Consider the following 20,006-nt stretch of genomic DNA (forward strand, 5'->3'; position numbering starts at 1 on the left):
CACAGATGGCTGTGGAGACCAAGTCACTGAGTATACTTAAAGTGGAGGCTGATGAGTTCTTGCTTAGTCATGGTGTCAAAGGTTAAGGGGAGAAGGCAGGGGATGGGGTTGAGAGGAAGAATAAATCAGCCATGATGGAATGGCAGAGTAGACTTAGGAGCAGAATTGGGCTATTCAGTCCATTATGTTCTGTGGTCTTAATGTTACCTTTGTCTTCACGTTTTTTTCAAGAAACTTGGAAAACATGAGCAGTCCATTATATTTCCAAACTTTTAGTAATATTGTTCCAATTGCATGATAGGCATAATGAAAATGGTAAGTTATTCTTCCTGATTCTTTTGTTTGAATACAGCCATATGCTCTTTGGTGAAAAGCAGATTGTTTGAAGGTAGCTTGCGAATGTACAATTTTTTGAGTACTTACTCTCAGTGGCCACTTAATTAAGTACAGGGTTACCTAATAAAGTGGCCACTCAGTGTATGCTTGCAGTCTTCTGCTACTGTAGTCCATCCATTTCAAGGTTCAAATGAATTGCTGTGCATTCAGCGATGCTCTTCTGCACACCACTGTTGCAACGTGTGGTTATATGAGTTACTATCACCTTCCTGTCAGCTTGAAACCGTCTGGCCATTCTCCTCTGTCCTTTCTCATTAACAAGTCATTTTCACCCACAGAACTGCCACTCACTGTTTTTTTTTTTGTTTTCACACACTTCTCTGTAAACTCCAGAGACTGTTGTGGGTGAAAATCCCAGGAGATCAGCAATCGAACCACTCCATCTGGCACCAACAATCATTCCACGGTCAAAGTCACTCAGATCACATTTCTTCCCCATTCTGATGCTTGGTCTGAACAACAACTGATTCTCTGGTCTGCATGCTTTTATGTTTTCAGTTGCTGCCACATGATTGGCTGATTAAATATTTGCATTAATGAACAGGTGTATAGATGCACCTAATAAAGTGGCCACAGAGTGTATAACTGACTAACTACTTTCAAATCCATAAAGTCACAGGAATTAATGTTCAATCCTCTTTGTCATGGAACATCAGTTTCAACATAAAGAGACATAAAATAAAATAGTACCTCATGAACAGTCACAAAATCAGAAGAGCAGCTTCGGCAAATAAAGAAGACCAGCAGGTACTCACTGTCCCAAGTACCATCAGAAAGGAGGATATCTGCAGTTATGAAGAGCCAACAACTGGCTGCAAATCATTAATAGGTCAATTAAAACTGAAATGAGGAGAACTTCTAAATTTGTTATTTTCTGTCCTGTGTGGATTTGAAATTTCCTGTCCTGGGAAGCTAAGATTCCTTTGGGATTCAGGCAGGAAAGTTGATAATGTACCTGGATAATGTACCTGTTGGCATTCGGTCATAAAATTATTGAATGGCAGAACAAGTTTAAGGATACATATGTGTTAATCCTGTTTTCATGTTTCATGTTTCTATAACAAATAACTTTTTCTGCAAAACCCGTTTTGTTATTTCTCTTGCGAAAAGGGCTATGTGAAATCCAAATTCCAAGAACTCCAAATTCCAGTTAGGCATAACTTGACCTGGAAAATTTTACAATTGCATTCCATTCCACTAAATGAAATTATTTTTGCACTCGAAGTATTGAAAATAGCCATGCTATAATTGTGAATATCTTTTTACAGATGCATTTCTAACTGTCATAACTTCAATTGGCTCAAACATATTTACATCCACAGTATGTTGTCTTTAACATTGTAATTCAGAAGGTATGTTGTATGTTTGAGGATCTAAGAAAAAGTAGTAGCACTAAACAAAGAACCAATAACCTTACTCAATGACAAACTCATAATAACTGACTACGGAAGCTTTGAGACTGGTTATCAAATCTATCCATATTATCCTTTGGCCTTAACAGTTACGTGCTCAGATACTGAAACCCATAATGACATAATTTTGTTCATCATGAACTGCAGCAGAAGATTATGAAGGTAGGGACTGCAAGATTGGTTGTAGAAAATGTAGCTACCTATCAACAGATGGTTTATGGTTTTAGAGGCTGGGGTTAGATGAGATCAGGATGAAAAAATTGTGATTAGGACCTGGAGGGTGTAGATTGAATGGGCCTTCGTAAAGATTTATTGGCAGCTGTGGAAGATTGCACACACTCCTTCATGAGAGGAGGGATGCTGGGTTGGTGTACACAAGAGATGGGAAAGTTATGGGGATTGGAAACAGGGTTTGCAAAGGAAAAGGTCAGAGATCAGGATCAAGTACCAAAACCTGGGAACCATAAAACTAGCAGCAGCATCATTTAAAATCCATTAAATAAATCACCTGTTTGAAATTGGGAAGGTGGCCATGAACAGAGAGTTCAAGCAGGGTAGACCCTCTGTTCACAAGTACAAGTGGTCTCCTGCCTACTTCAACTAATGATAGAGGATATCTCTTCCCTCAGAGCCTTCCGAAGATGTGCAGCACCTGGAGAATTTTCATTTATATGCTGTAAGGTTATTTTCTAGTTTCAACAAAAGGTTAATTTCGTAGGGAAACCTACAAGAATGATTTGTTTTGAAAATTCACTTTTAAAATCAATCTGGTTGCTTCAATTTCTCAGATGCATTTTTCTGTATTTTTTTTTGTATTCACCTAAGTGTATGTACTGTGATTTTCTAACTTCTCCATTGAGAAGGTTACCATATAAAACATGGAAACTAAAAATGTTATCCTGCACTCACCTTCTTTGGCAATGTCATAAGCTTTTCCGAGAAATCTTTTTGCTTCTTTGTATTGTTCATTTTCAAGCTTTTCGTCTGCCAGTGATGTGTAAATCCTCCAGAGATTTTTACATGCATGTGCAAAGTGGAGACAGCAATTCTCATCCTGCCACGTCTTCCCTGTAGTGAGTTGATGGAATATCTCATAATGCTCAGCAGCCTTATCCAGCTGACCTGCAACATTGAAGTCATTGATAAACGTTAACTCAATCTAGTGACAGATTCTAGCTTTCAAAGATGTTTGATTTCTGACAATTCTATGTAAATTGGTCTTGAAATATAATCAGAAAATAAAGATTCAATAACATACCCAGCCCTCATAAATTTACGTTATATCTTTAAGAATAGTGCTTAAACCTTTAATAACACTTTAAATATGATCTTCAATTGGCATTTTTGTGAACATTTTACTAAAATAATGCGCTGTGAAATACACACTACAAACTGAACTGCACCCAGAGAACTTCTCAATTTATGAATGGTCTTTGATGCAACATAAATGATAATAAATGCAAGTTCTTCTTATCTTGATTTTGATAGTACAATACAAGTTGAATTTTTAAATTTATTCTGAAAACATGAAACAAAATTTAACTAGTGGATGTGGAACATATATTCGGAAAATTAAAATACTTTGCAGGTTAAGTACCATTCCGCAACTGACTAGTCATTGCTCTTCAACTTGTTTTGCTGAGGTTAAATTCAGGCAGGACTTAACATGTTTGAAGATAGCATTTAATCTTCACATTAAGATCTGAATATATGAAGGAATTGTGACATTGAACTTACAAATACTGAGTATAATTGCAACAATTAATGCTATAAGACTTCACTACAGGTCTCGATTTCAACAGAGGGCAAAGGACATATAAGGAATCCTTGATAACCATTGAAGCAAGGTTCCCTGTAAGGCCTGAAAATACACTTATTAAAAGAAACCAACAAGAGAGTAGAGCAAGATGATAGCTTAAAATTTGCATTGGAATATCCAACAATAAGCAATGAAATAAAGCAACCAGAATTGAAGTTTACTTTGTCTACTTTTAATAGCATCAATAGATCTCTTATATCTAACCAAAAAAAAGTCTTAATTTAGCTGTCAGCAGAAAATTAAAACCTCTGTCAATGGAGTGCTCCCTTAGTTTCTTCACTAGTCTGCAGATGCAAAGTGATTATCTCTCCAAAGTGGGGGCCGAAATCCTACCACTGCTACCAGTGATACAAGGAGGATATCCGAGAAACAGGTCTCATGTTACATTTTAAATTTAATTTGGTAAGCATCTGCATGGATAAACCTTTTTGTGCGCATTAGATCAATCTGGTAATTACTTCCTGGTTGATTAGCAACCATCATGAAACTGGTTACAGACAGAAATTAGTGGGCAAAAATGTAACTTTTGACCTGTGCTTTTTTACTCACGAGAAGCAAGGAACAAGCTAGGAAATAAAGCAAATTAGTGAAGTTAAACATCAATGTTCAGTCCACAACCTCTGCCAGATAAATTTTTCTAAGCTCCACTTTTGTTTATAAGCATCACTGATAAATATTGCAGTATCCTCGTTATGCTCCTTTATTACAGTTATAAACTCATAATTAGACCACACATTGCAATGGTTTTTAATTATTTTCAGCATGCTTATCGATTTGATTAGTCTTTAGTATGGGGTAGTGTACAGACATTCAATTGAGTACTATCACCTCCTTACACCCCAATGTACAGCAGCAAAAAAAAAGGCTGGCCTGGCAGGGGGGAGAAGATGGGAGAGGCATGATTCAGATTTCTTCTATGTATCTGGATACTCAGCATGTGATTGGACAGATCTATTCGCTTGACATGAATGGCCCAATCCATTGCAAAGTGCAGACTGATCAAAGGGCCAGTAACTGTAATAAACATCAAAAAATTGATTTGAATCAAGAGACTATGATCTGTGAATGAAGCACCTCTGAATCATTTACCGTAACACTGACCGTTGAAAACCAATGCTGGATATGTAACAACTTCCTACACCTGATAGTGTGATAATACAGACCTTTCTGACCAGTATCACTTTCGATCCCTACACAATATGCCTCTAGTTTCTCATGGAATGAATAGCATAAATTGTAAAAAAAAAACAGATGGAAAACCCCAGTGATTCTCGACATTTTTGGTCAAGGTCCAACATCAGGACTAAGAGTGTAGAGGAAAGAATGTCAGTATATAATATAGTAGTGAAAGGGAGAGGTTAGGCAGAGGTTGGTTTGTGATAGCTGGAAACAGATGAAGGGAGAAGCTGATGTGCATATGAAGCCTGGAGGGGGTGTGGCTGGGGGTGCAGTTGTTGAGAGTGGCTGGCAGATAATAGGAAGCTATAAAGTAAAAGAAGAAAAAAAAATAGGGAGATAGAGCCAAGTACAAGAATGGAGAGGGGAGGATAGAGACAGAAGCTGGTAGGTGATATGTGGGAACAGATGGAACCAGTAGAGAAAAGGTAAGCCACAAGTGAAGAAACCAAACAGATAGGGTGCAGAAGGACTTAGGCAGATGAGAATGGGCAAGAAAGTGGCAAATGAAATAGAATGTTGGAAAATGCATGGTCATGCACTTTCGTAGTAGAAATAAATGTACGGACTATTTTCTAAATGGGGAGAAAATTCAAAATCTGAGATGCAAAGGGACTTGGGAGTCCTTGTGCAGAACACCCCAAAGGTTAACTTGCAGGTTGAATCGGTAGTGAGGAAGGCAAATGCAATGTTAACATTCATTCAAAGAGGTCTAGAATACAAGAGCAGTGATGTGATGCTGAGGCTTTATAAGGCACTGGTAAGGCCTTACCTTGAGTATTGTGAACAGATTTGGCACTGGAGAGGCAAACCCTGGTAAATTTCCTCTACACCCTCTCTAAAGCTTCCACATCCTTCCTATAATGAGGTGATCAGAATTGAACACAATACACCAAGTGTGATCTAACCAGAGTTTTATGATTAATGAAAACCAACATATCATACACATTCTTAATCATTGTATCACCTTGTGTGGCAACTTTAAAGGATCCATGGACATGGATCCCAAGATGCTGCTGTTCTTCCACATTGCTAATAATCCTGCCATTAATCTTGTATTCTGCCTTCAAGATTAACCTTCACACTTTACTGGATTACCACCAGAAAAGAAAACAGAGACATTTGGGAACACCAGGTTAACTGCTGACTAGGAAATATGTTCCTTTCCTTCATTGTTCCTGGTCCTAATTTTCAAATTCACTAATCAGTAGCGCTGTGGAACAACAGTGGTTCAAGGTGGCAGGTAAGCACCACCTACTCAATGGCGATTAAGTATAAACAATAAATGCTGCCCTTGCTAATGATGCCCATATCCAGAAGAATTAACAAATAAACACACGTCTGGAGGATTCCCCGCAAGTATGGGGCACGCATTCTCCTTTTTGAGGAAAATCTTGGTCACTGCTCCAATTCATGGATGCTGTGGCATCCATAAAGATGTCACAACTTCAAGATTACCATTATAGCCACAAAACACGTCTCTTTGAAAGAGAAAGGCTAGTAGTAGACAGAACCTATTGCAGCCTCTCCTGAAAGAGAGTTGTATAATGATGCAATGACAGTTAATAATAGTTAGCTCTTACTCCTAAAATCAAAATAATGAACAGCGTCCAGTATTTCATGTAGGGTAAAATGGACCTGTGGCAATCATATTGGGTTGTTGGAGCAGCTTTGGAAAATCTTGTGAGTGGTAACTTTTCTTTATTTATTCATTATTCTGGGATTTATATGCTTCTTGACAAGACTCCGCTGGGGTCACTTGCTTGAACTGAAGATGTTCAGTGAAAAGACTCCCATGGTAGTGTTGGGCGAGTTCTACGAATGGGACACAGGGACTATAGAAGACCAATTGATGCATATTTCCAGATCAGGATGATGTGCATCATGACTGTAGCATGCAGATACTGATGATTCCATGTGCACACTGTCTTGTCCTTCCTGGTGATTGAGCTTGAGGGTTTTAGAGTCACTGCTGGAGCAGCCAAGTTACAACATATTTTGTAAACGGCACACAGTACAGCAAATGTGTACCGTCGGGGCATCTTAAGAGCTGGAATTATTAAGGTAAGTACTTTTGACTTATCCTTTGCACTTACTTAAGTAAGCCCACCACCCCTACTGGGACATAGGCCACCGATAGCAGTTCGCCAGAGTCCTCTGTCCTGAGCAAGTTGAGCACAGATGTAGCCCATCTTCTTGAAATCAGCTTCAAGGTCATATTGCCAGGTGTTCCTTTTCCACTTTTCCTGGGGATTCAACATTAGTGCTTGCCTGGTGATGTTTGTATTTGGCTTATACAGCATGCATCCTATCCATCCTCATCTTCTTTTCCTTAATTTCTTTTCTGCTGATAGCTGGTGTGTTTTCTGACATAGATCAGGTTTGCTGATGGCTTCGGGCCAGTGGATCCAGAGAATTTTTCTTAGACAGCTGTAAATAAAGGTCTGAACTTTCTTGCTGATATTCTTTGTTTGTCACTGCCCCATACAGAAGAACTGACTTCACAATGAAATTGAACAGCCCAATCTTAGTGTGCTGTGACAGCTCCTTGGAGCACCAGATATTCTTGAGCTGAATAAAAGCTGCCGTAGCTTTGCCCATCCTCGCCTTAACATCAGCATTGGTGCCACGCCGTCTGTCAATGACACTACCTAGATAGGTAAAGGTTTCTACCCCCTCAAGTAGACTTCCCTCGAGAGTGACTGGGTCAATGCAGGTTGAGTTGATCTTGAGGACTTTAGTTTTCCCTTTATTAATGTTAAGGTAAACCTGTGCAGATGTGGCTGCCAGGCCTTTTGGTTTTTATCCTGCATCTGCTTGTGGGTAAGGATCAAGAAAGCTAGATCATTAGCAAAGTCATCCAGTTGTTTCCATAGGGTTCAATGGATTCCATTCATTTTCTGTGCTGTACATGTCTTCATGATCCAGTCTATGACCAGAAGGAACAGGATAGGGAACATTAGGCACCACTGTCTGACTTCTGCCTGCACCTGAAAGCTGCCAGAGAGCTTCCACCATGACTGACTCAGCAGGATATTCCCTTGCTTGAATTCTTGATCAGTCTGACCATCTTGCCTGGTCTTCATAGTGCCACAGTGTTTTCCAGGGTCTCTTTGTTTGTGCTGTTGAAGACTAATCGATGAAGTTGATGTACAGAGATGAATTCCACTCAAGTGACTCTTCATTTATGATGCATACTATGGCTATCTGGTTAGCATACGATCTGTTCTTGCAGAAGCTTGCCTGTTTATATTTTAGTTTGGTGTCTAAAGAATCCTTCATCTTCTTTAGTTTTATCTTAAAGAAAGCATTTTCTGACAGGAGTGTGATGCCTCTGTAGTTGGAGCAGTTGCCGTGGTCTCCCTTCTTTGGAATATTTACAGGCAGCCCTCTTTCCAGTCTGTTGGTACTTGCTCTTTTTCCCAGATCTTCTGAAAGACAGGGTATAGCATCTCTACGGTAGTATCCAGGTCTGCCTTAAGAGCTTCTCCAGGACTGTCATCTGGACCAGCTATTTTACCATCCTTTAGCTGCTTTATTGCTTTCCTGATCTTCTCTCTGGTAGGTTTGTTGTAGTTAACAGGTAGGCCAGGATTGGCTGGAGGGATGTCAGGTGGGTTTAGAGGTATGGGTCTGTTCAGCAGATCTTCAAAGTGTTCAGCTGCTATTTTGTTCCCACCATAGCCTTTCCATCCTTATCCTTGACTGACCTCTTAGGCTTACTGTACTTCTCAACTGTTTATTGGTGATATCATACAGCTTTTTCATGTTGGCACACCCATTGCTTGTCGGCTTTAATGCTCTTCTTTCACTGCCTTGTGAGCCTGTATATGCACTTTCTGTGCTTTCACCTTTCCCATTCTAGTCCTGTTGATTTTCATGACTGTTTTCCTCTGCCTCCTCACCTCGAACTTGTGTAACCACTTCAGCTGAGATCTATTCTTCCTGCTGGTTCTTTTCAGTACCTAGTACTGCTTGACATGTTGAGACTAGAGTCTCCTTAACTTTCTATCTTCACTGTGTAGATCCTCTTCCTTGTGGAACCCTTGTAGTACTTGGAACTTGCCGAGGACCAATTTCAATGCTTCTTGGGTCTGCGTGTCTCTCAAAGTGTTGACACTGAATCTCTGCCTCATTGATGCTGATTCCATCCAACTTTTCTTCAGTTTGTGTTTCAACTTTGCAACCAAGAGATGGTAGTCAAATGCAACATCTGCTCCTTTTCTCACTCTGACACCTTGAAGTAATCTCCTGAAATTCTTGGCTATACAGATGCAGTCTATTTGGTTCTCTGTTTTATGGTCAGGTGATATTCAGGAGTTAGTGTGAATTCTTTTGTGGGGGAAGATGCTGCCTCCAGTGATAATGTTAATCAATGCACACATGTCCGCAAAGCACTCTCCATTCTCGCTCATTATATCCAGTCCATGTGTTCTCATCACGTCTTTGTACCCAGTGTTATGCGATCCTATTTTGCATTGAAGCCTCCCAAGAGAATGTTAATATCTATTTCAGGATACACTTCTGGGATGCTCTGGAGTCTATTGTAGAAAGCATTCTCAGTTTCATTGTCACGGTCATTAGTTGGCACATAACACTGTATGAAATTCATCTTCATCATTTTTTCTTTGTTCTACAGGATGCCAAGATGATGCGGGGACCTTGGACGTCCCATTCTATCAATGCCTTCTAGGCTAATTTTGATAGCATGAGTACCACTCTTTGCGTGTGTAGTCATTTCCCTTATGTCCTGAATAAAGCAGTAGTTCCTCTGTCATCAGCTGCCCCTGCCCCTGGGGTGGTCTGGCTCTACTGGTAAAGAATGGCATCAAATCAGTAGAAAGATGTGACATAGGATCGGAAGATGTTGAATCCTTGTGAGTTGAGTTAAGAAACTGCAAGGGTAAAAAGACGTTGATGGCAGTTATATACAGACCTCCCAACAGTGGCTGGGAGGTGGACCACAGTTTACAACAGGTAATAGAAAAGGCGAGTCAAAAGGGCAATGTTATGGTAGTCATGGGAGATTTTAACATGCAGGTCAATTGGGAAAATCAGGTTGGTAATGGATCTCAAGAGAGTGAGTTTGTTGAATGCCTAAGAGATGGCTTTTTACAGTAATTTGTCGTTGAGCCTACTAGGGGATCAGCTATACTGAATTGGGTGTTACGTAATGAACTGGAGGCGATTAGAGAGCATAAGGTAAAAGAACCCTTAGGAACCACTGATCACAATATGATTGTGTTCAACTTGAAATTTGATAGTGAGAAAGTAAAGTCTGATGTAGCAGTATTTCAGTGGAGTAAGGGAAATTACAGTGGTATGAGAGAGGAGTTGGCCAAAGTAAATTGGAAGGAGCTGCTGGCAGGGATGGCAGCAGAGCAGCAATGGGGTGTGTTTCTGGGAAAAATGAGGAAGGTGCAGGACACGTGTATTCCAAAAATGAAGAAATACTCAAATGGTAAAATAGTACAACCGTAGCTGACAAGGGAAGTCAAATGTTATTGTAAAAGCAAAAGGAAGGACATACAAGAAAGCGAAAATTAACGGGACGACAGGAGATTGGGAAGTTTTTAAAAATGTACAGAGAGCAACTAAAATAATCATTAGAAGGAAAAGATGAAATATGAAAGCAAGCTAGCAAATAATATCAAAGTGGATAGTAAAAATTCTTTCAAATATGTTAAAAATAAAAGAAATGAGAGTGGATATAGGACTGCTAGAAGACGAGACAGGAGAAATAATAACAGGAGACAGGGGGATGGCTGATGAACTAAATGTGTATTTTGCATCAGCCCTCACTGTGGAAAACACTAGCAGTATGCCTGATGTTGTGGTGTGTGAAGGAAGGGAAGTGGGTGAAGTTACTGTTACAAGAGAGAAGGTGCTCAAAAAGCTGAAATACCTAAAGGTAGTCAAGTCACCCGGGTCAGATGAACTCTATCCTAGGGTTCTGAAAGAGGTAGCATTAGAGATTGTGGTGGCATAAGAAATTATCTTTCAGAAATCATTGGACTCTGGCACGGTGCCAGAGGACTGGGAAATTGCAAATGTTACTCCATTCTTTAAGAAAGGATGGAGGCAGCAGAAAGGAAATTATAGACCAGTTAGCCTGACCTCAGTGGCTGGGAAAATGTTAGAGTCAATTGTTAAGGATGAGGTGATGGAGTATTTGGTGACACAGGACAAGATAGTACAAAGTCAGCATAGTTTCCTTCAGGGAAAATCCTGCTTGGCGAACTTGTTGGAATTTGACGAGATTACAAGTTGGATAGATAAAGGAGATGCAATGGATGTTGTATATTTGGACTTTCAGAAGACCTTTGACAAGGTGCCACACATGAGGCTGCTTACCAAGTTAAGAGCCCATGATATTGCAGGAAAGTTACTGACATGGTTAGAGCATTGTCTGATTAGTAGGAGGTAGCGAGTGGGAATAAAAGAATCCCTTTATGGTTGTCTGCCAGTGACTAGTGGTGTTCCGCAGGGGTCGGTGTTGGGACCACTTCTTTTTATGCTGTATATAAATGATTTAGATGATGGAAGCTTTGTTGCCAAGTTTGCAGATGATTCAAAGATTGGTGGAGGGGCAGGTAGTGTTGAGGAAACAAATAGGATGCAGAAGGACTTAGGTAGATTAGGAGAATGGGCAAGAAAGTGGCAAATGAAATACAATGTTGGAAAATGCATGGTCATGCACTTTGGTAGTAGAAATAAATGTACAGACTATTTTCTAAATGGGGAGAAAATCCAAAAATCTGAGATGCAGAGGGACTTGGGAGTCCTTGAAACATAGAAAACCTACAGCACAATACAGGCTCTTCGGCCCAAAAAGCTGTACCGAACATGTCCTTACCTAAGAAATTACCCAGGGTTACCCATAGCCCTCTATTATTCAGAGCTCCGTATACCCGTCCAGGAGTCTCTTTAAAGACCCTATTGTATCCGCCTCCACCACCATTGCTGGCAGCCCATTTCACGCACTCACCACTCTCTGCATAAAAAAACCCTGATATCTCCTCTGTACCTACTTCCAAGCACCTTCAAGCTATGCCCTCTTGTGCTAGCTATTTCAGCCCTGGGAAAAAGCCTCTGATTATCCACACAATCAATGTCTCTCATTATCTTGTACGCCTCTATCAGGTCTCCTCTCATCCTCTGTCACTCCAAGAAGAAAAGGCCGAGATCACTCAACCTATTCTCATAAGGCATGCTCCCCAATCCAGGCAACATCCTTGTAAATCTCCTCTGCACCCTTTCTATGGTTTCCACATCCTTCCTATAGTGAGGTGACCAGATGTATATGTAATAGTTTTTTAAGCTATATAATGAGTCTCAGAATAGAAAGACGTTCCCTTAGAAAAGGGATGACAGGTGAATCAGTGCAATTCACTGCCACAGATGACTGTGAAGGCCAAGTCACTGGATATACTCAAAGCAAATGTTGATAGGATCTTGATTAGTAAGGGTATCAAAGGGGAGAAGGTGAGAAAGATCATGGGGTTCAGAGTGAAAATAAATCACCTATGATGGCATGGAAGAGCAGACTCATGCGGAACACCTTGAAGGTTAAATTGCAGGTTGAGTCGGTGGTGAGGAAGGCATATGCCATGTTAGCATTAATTTCAAGAGGTCTAGAATACAAGAGCAAGGATGTGATGCTGAGGCTTTATAAGGCACTGGTGACGCCTCATTTGAGTATTGTGAACAGTTTTGGACCCTTCGTCTTAGAAAAGATGTGCTGACATTGGAGAGGGTCCAGAGGAGGTTCACAAGGATGATTCCAGGAATGAAAATGTTATCATAATGAGGAACATTTGATGGCTCTGGGTCTGTACTCAATGGAATTCAGAAGGATGAGGGGAGATCTCATTGAAACCTTTCGAATGTTGAAAGGCCTAGACAGAGTAGATGTGGAAAAGATGTTTCCCATGGTGGGAGAGTCTAGGACAAGAGGGCACAGCCTCAGGATAGAGGGGTGCCCTTTCAAAACAGAGATGCGGAGAAATTTCTTTAGCCAAAAGGTGGTAAATTTGTGGAATTTGTTGCCACATGCAGCTGTGGAGGCCAGGTCATTGGGTATATTTAAGACAGAGATTGATAGGTTCTTGACTGGACATGGCATCAAAGGATACGGGGAGAAGGCCGGGAACTGGGGTTGAGGAGGCGATTAAAAGAAAAAGAATCAGCCATGATTGAATGGCAGAGCAGACTCAATAGGCCAGATGGCCTAATTCTGCTCCTATTTTTTACGGTCTAATTGCTGCGTAAATACTGCCCACACAGAATTGTCAGTTGGCAAGAAATAACAAATCGTACACTGCATAAAATTATAAAGGAAGTATATTTACAAATTTCAGCTTTATCCAACAGTTAGTAGGAAAAAGAAAATAAATAAAAATAAAAGGACCCATTACAGTTAACCCAGTCCAAATGTGCACATAAAGTTGGAGCTCATACTGGAGTTGTCTTTAACTCATGCGCTGGACCCATGGTCTGTGTGAAAGCACATACATCCCAAACATCTCTCAAAATCCATCTTGAACAATCAGGCGCTCTCTCAGGAGTATTTTCACTTCTTCCTTGGAGCCATTCATCTGCACAAAGCACTTTGTGCAACAGGGATGGCATCCTCAGCCATCTTCCCTCCTGTCTTCTTCACAGCTCCCGCCAAGAAGACCATAAACCCCACCAGTGTCCGTCACAAATCTCTCTCCACCCAGCTTTCTCTAGAACCTTCTCCCAATTCTACCATCCCAATTGACTGACAGAACATTCCTAAGTGGAACATCATTGTCCCTTATCTGCAGCCAAAACCCGAACATGCTAAAAGTAGAATACACTGCTTTTACAGAACTCCTAAAATGAAATGCCTACAGCATAGCAGTAAAAATCTTAACCAGGACATTACACATGGTCTTTACATTCCACATTCCAATGGTGTTGGTCCTGGATTATAGAAGGTTGATTGGCCCTGTGGCTTCTATGGACTTGCAGCTTTTGTTAGAAGACTCTATACACCTTTGATGCGAACATCCTTCCTTTCCCAGGGACGAGGTCTTTGGAGCTTCTGTTGATGTTTCTGTAGTAATGGGTTTTTACAGGATGGGGTTGCTAGCCCCATGCCCAACCCTCCTCCTTTTGCAGCCAGGCTTGCGACCATTCATGGAGGAGTTTTGTGCCTTGTAAGTGACTTGAAGCAGTCACAAAGGATAGCTCACTATGAACAGAGCTTTTGGTGACCTCCGGGATGTTGATGCTGCAGTCATTATTTTCACCAGAGTATCATTATACAATGCTCAATCAAAAGCAGTTATTCTCACAACCACTAGAATTCAGTTCAGTTGGATCAAATCTGTGAAGAGGTCTGGAGTAAGTGGTTTTAGCAAAACCCAAATTGGGGATGGCCGATTAGGTTATTGTTTCATGCTACATGATAACACCATAAATAATAGATTCAACCACTTTGCTGTTGGCATTGAGCAGACTGACTGGGCAATAATCAGTACAGGCCATGCCCAGGTAACAAATGGGTTCAATAAATTGATTTTGTAAGTCAGAAAATACATTAACATCGCAGTATGGTAATCATATAGTACCTCCACAGTTTTGTACTAAATGGCATCAAAAGGACATAGGACTGATTAGAAAGAAGAACTACTAAAAGTGAAGGGAGAGAGAGAGCAAGAGAGAAAGAGAGCGCATTCATAGGAACTAGTGCAAGTGTGTTAGACTTCTGAATTTAATAATATTATGGGAGTTTGTTTACATGTAGGGATGTTCATAGGTTGGGCCAAGGAAGGGCCTTTAATTAACTAGAATCCTGATTTTTGTAAACAGGACACACCTGAACAATTTTTACATACTACTGGGTAAATCCTACTGTCAAAACTGTTCAGGAACAACTTGATTAAAAGCACAGCACTTTAGATAAGTTAAATACATAGAAGGGCTGATTCAACACCAAAGGGTACAAAGTTTGGGCAATAGATATTAAAGAAGTGTAAGAAGTAGTTTTGCAGGTGTAGTTATGATCTGGAACTCAATCCCTGCGATTGTGGAGGAAACATTCAGTCAGAGTTTACAACAGGGAAGTGGTTTTGTACTTGAGAGAAAACAATTTGCAGGGCTACAGAGAAAGAGCAAAGGACGAGACTGATGAGATTGCTCCCTCTAACCAACCACAGACCTGATGGGCAGAATAGCAATTGTGCGGTCTGAATCTGTGATCTCAGTAACAAATTACTCACCACTAAATGCTTCGAAAAGAAGGTTAAGCACTTTCTCAAGAGCAAGTTAAGCAAGGCAAAGAGTGGTATGCATTCTTGTCATGTAAATTTATCAAAAATAGATTCACATCTTTTCAGAGCCTGTAAATAGATTTCAATTGGACAAGCCATGCTTAACCAATCCTACAGTACTGAAGAAAATGGATAAAATATTTAAAAGATTTTAAGATAATAAAATTCAGTATGGTAAGAATAAGGGCACATTAAATTATGGGGAATATGGTCTTACAGATAGACACATGGAGGGTAGAAAAATAAACACAGCAGGATGGTATCGGTTGAGAAAAAAACCTTGATGAGCAATGTTTGATAAGAATCTGTGGCCCCTTTTATGTACTATGTATAAAAATTATCTGCAATTTCAAATTTAAAGAAAAAAATATCAAAATTTGCTGGCAACTCAAACATGAATGTATATTATGACAAGTTTTATCGAATCGGGTATAGCAAGATCATCCATAAGATCCGTGGTTGGATACCAGACCGGCAGACCAGCACAGGCAAGGGCTGGTGGCCCTTGCAGAGCAGTGACTCATCACCGGGTTCCAGGATCGGAGTTCCTTGTGGGCAGGAGGAAAAGGGTGACTCCTACTTAGCTATGCGATTCAGCAAGACTGGGGTTCAAGGTCTAGTTTTTAGGGTCCAATCATTGGCGAGTCCAGTTTGAGGCCTGGAATTCAGAGTCCTCATTTGTCGTTATCAGTGAGTTCTGGGGCAATACTGAAGATTGAAACCTAGAAGGTCGATTGGAAGTCCAGAAGCTGAGGCGCAATGGCAGGAGCCCTGAGTCTGTACATCCACTGGAGAAGTCGAAGCCCAATGTCTGCAAAACTGCAAGTCCAATGGAGTATGGAGTACAGAGGCAGCCTGTCCTGGAGTTGGAGGTCTGTGTGTATGTGTGAGTAGGTGGGAGGGAGGAAAGGGGCTTGTATTGCCGTTTCTGCTTTGTTGCTTGTTGTGCTCTATTTGGTTGTGTTCTGTGTTGTTCTGCTGAGTATTGTGGGCATGCTATGTTGGCAGTGGGATGTATGGTAACATTTGTGGGCTACCTCCAGCAATTCCTTAGGCTGTGTTGGTTAACACAAACAGCACATTCAATGTTTCAATGCACGTGTGATAAATAAAATTAATCTGAAACTGTATCTAAAGATGGGAAGATAAATAACAAATATTGTTCAAAGCACTAGAATATGACCTAATAGATTTCAAAATTAATGATTTGTACTAAAAATGCAGTGAGATAAATTGATAAGTAGGGTGGTATGTATGTAGGTATAAAATGCAGACAAAAAATCACTTGTAAGTGGATTCAACCACTAAAAAGCAAAAGAAACTCTGTACTTCAAGTTGTGGATATACAGAACAGGAAAGCAAGGAAACAATTCTCAACTTCAATCAGGTCTCGTTTGGAGCACTCTGTGATTTTGAGTATAATGAAAATACACATTGTCTAGTACACCAAATCAAGAGTTCAAATAAATTGTAGCTTTTTTATTGTTTTACACATACATACAGATGGAATTAACTGGTTTGGATTTTTAGCACACATTGAATTATGCATATTTAGGAAGTAAACAATTAATCAGATGTAATATGAATAGCTAAAAAGTTGGACTTCTCAGTTCACATAGTACCTACACATTTGAATTAATTCCTTGCATCAGATTGTTCTATAACTTCCTACTTTTACAAACAACTATTCCAGTTGATAACTACGACTCTCTATCTCCATCTCTACCAGAATATTGGCCTGTCAGTTTGCGCTCATGTACATATTATCCACAATCAATATGGGCAAATGAGTCACATTGTTAACGTGCACTATGCTTTGCAAATCATGCTCCCATGACCTAGCATGAAACTGGCCATTATTGTTCATATAACAAAGATAGGTGGAGGGGTAGATAGTGTTGAGGAAACAGGGAGCCTGCAGAAAGAATTGGACAGATCTGGAGAATGGGTAAAGTAGTGGCAGATGGAATGCGGTGTTGGGAAGTATATGGTATAAGGAATATAGGTGGAGACTATTTTCCAAATGAGAGTGAATTCAGAAATTGGAGGTACAGGGGGACTTGGGAGCCCTAGTGGAGGATTTCCTGAAGATTAACTTGCAGGTTGAGTGATAGTAAAGAAGGCATTCATTTCCAGAGGACTAGAATATAAAAATAAGGATGCAGTGTTGAGGGTTAATGAGGTATATGTAAGTCTGCATCTGGAGTACTGTGAGCAGTTTTGGGCCCTTTATCTAAGAAAGGATGTGCTGGCTTTGGAGAGGTCCAGAAGAAATTTAGAAGAATGTTCCTGGGAAAGAAAGGGTTAACATATGAGAAGTGCTTGATGGTTCTGGAGCTGTACTAGCTGGAGTTTAGAAGAATGAAGGGGGAGATCTCATTAAAACATATGGAAAGACACAAGAGTGCATGCGGATAGGAGGTTTCTAGTGGTGGGAGAGTCTAGTACCAGAGGGCACAGCATCAGAATAGAAGATGTCCCTTTGGAAAAGAAATGAGGAATATCTTTGGCTAGAGGGTGGTGGATCTATTGAATTCATTTCCACAGTTGGCTGTGGAGGCCATATCAATGGGTATATTTAAAGCAGAGGTTGATTAGTAAGGGTGCCAAAGGTTACAGGGACAAGGCAGGAGAATGGGGCTGAGAGAGAAAATAATTAGCCATGATCGAATGCTGGAGCAGACTCACTGTGCGAAATGGTCCTATGTTTTCATGTGTGACAGAATGTGCAGTCCTAGGTCTTCACCTCGGATTCCAGAACAATTTTCACTGTGGCTTGGCTTGGTTTGAACCGCTACCTGACCCAAATGCATTCTCTTATGCAGAAGGGAATTGAATTATGAGGATAGTTTTCACACAGAGAAACACCTAGTCCAATATCATTTTTAAAAAGCTTGATCCTAAAATGAATACCCTATATAAGTCAATTAAAGGAGAGTAATAGGGGCAACTAATGTCTCAAGATATTGCATCCTTGTTTTTATATTCTAGTCCTAACTAAACTAGTCCTTTCTGCTTACACAGGGTCCATAACCCTCCATCCTCTGCATATTCATGTGCTTACCTCAGAGCCTCTTAAACACCTCTATCATATTTGCTTTCACTACCACCGCTGGAAACACAATCCAGGCAGCCACCCTTCCATATAAAATACTTGCCCCACATATCTCCTTTGAACTTAATCCCCTCACCTTAAATGCACGTCCTCTAGTATTAAAAAAGCTACCAGCTCTTCACTTAAACATACTTAATCTTTTAGCAAATTCTTTGACTTTATACATACTGGAATAGTGTATTGGATGCTGAGAGAAAACCATACCGTTTTCTAAAGTAGACTTTATAAAAAGATTCGCTTACTTACCTTTAGTCACTTATTAACTCTTGATACCCAGTTTAATCAATAATAAGATCTTATTAAAAGCCAAGGTGTTTTTAATACAGCTTTGGGTTATTACCTCCTTAGAAACTTCTGTAACATGCTGTACGGTTTCACTGCTGTGTAACATGTTGTAAGGTTTCACTGATAATGTAATGATTTCTCTGTAGCAGCAATGCTTGGGTTATGACTAGAAATAACGGAGTTTGGAATGCTGCTGTTCTTTCTTGTGAGTCTGGGAGAGAGATTTTCGTGGTCTTTTGCCAGGGAGAGATGAGGAGAGAAGACGCGAATGGAGAGAGTTGGTAGACCACCAGATGGGGTGGACTTGGAGTGAGGGTCCGAAGGGCAGTGATGATCGGAGGAGGCCGATGGCGGACGATCAGCTTATCAGTGAGCTCCAACAATGCGCAACAGACTGTTTAATAAGATTGGGCCTTTTTTTCCCATTTCTTTACTAACCATATAGTCAAATTAAGAATTATAAAGCTTAATTGTTTAATCGCATATTATCGCAAATCACTATTTTAATCACAAATCACTGTTTGTTATTTCAGGGTACTGATTTGTAGCAGGGGACACATCGCGCAGCATCCACCCAAACAAGACTTCTTAAGTTTGGCCAGGCCGGCGGCTATCACCCCCTATATTAAGCTGCTAGCTGAAGCGAGAGTTATACTTCTACAAGCTCAGCTGAGCAACCTTCTAAGGTACATCATTCAGATTTTTGCTAATTTTCTGTTGATGACTATCAACAAAATCCCTAGTGCAGGGTAAGGATGTAGAGCATTTTGTGCAAGTAAATAAATCAGTCAGAAATAATGCCTGTGTTTTAAGTAACAATAACACTGAGGAATCAGAAAAAAAAGTTAGAAAGCAAGACCTCAAAGATAGTAGTCCCGAGTCTACTCCACTACCACATGTTAGTGAACAAAGTAGAAAGATAAAGCAGGTTAGTGTATAGCTGTATATATAGCCTAGAAATGAAGAATACAGATTCTTTGGATATGAGATCAGTTCTGAGGTGGCAAGAACGGTTTCAACATTGATTTAATTTCCAAAGACCTTAAGACATAGGAAAAGAATTGGGCCATTCAGCCCAACAAGTGTGCTCTGCCATTCCATCATGGCTGATTTGTTATCCCACTCTACCCCATCTCACTTATTATCCAACTCTGTTCTAAATGGGCATCTTTCCATTTTGAGCTGTGCCCTCTAGTCCTAGAATCCTCCACTATTGGAAGTATCCTCTCCACATCCACTCTATCTTGTTCTTTCAATATTCAATAGGTTTCAATGAGATCTTCCCTCATTCTTCTAAACTCCAGCAAGTACACGCCCAGAGCTATCAAATGGCCCTTATACATTAACCCTTTCATTACCAGAATTATTCTTGTGAACTTCCCTTGAACCCTCTTCAATGCTAGCATATCTTTTCTCAGATAAGGGTCCCAGAACTGCTCACGTACTCCATGTGGTTTGACCAATGCCTTATAGGACCTCAGCATTACATCCTTGCTTTTATA

At 40.3% G+C, this 20,006-nt stretch overlaps 1 protein-coding gene across 6 annotated transcripts in view; it reads right to left on the reverse strand.

Moving 5' to 3' along the window:
* ttc29 (tetratricopeptide repeat domain 29) overlaps positions 1-20,006 on the reverse strand; it is a 374,025-nt gene that overhangs the window by 240,747 nt on the left and 113,272 nt on the right. For all 6 annotated transcript variants that reach the window (XM_063045042.1, XM_063045046.1, XM_063045041.1 and 3 more), the window contains exon 6: positions 2,718-2,930. In XM_063045042.1, the coding sequence (XP_062901112.1) occupies positions 2,718-2,930 (213 nt within the window). The remainder of the gene's footprint in view (positions 1-2,717; positions 2,931-20,006) is intronic.

Source organism: Mobula hypostoma, chromosome 4, assembly GCF_963921235.1.
Source record: "Mobula hypostoma chromosome 4, sMobHyp1.1, whole genome shotgun sequence".
NCBI classification, from domain to species: domain Eukaryota; kingdom Metazoa; phylum Chordata; class Chondrichthyes; order Myliobatiformes; family Myliobatidae; genus Mobula; species Mobula hypostoma.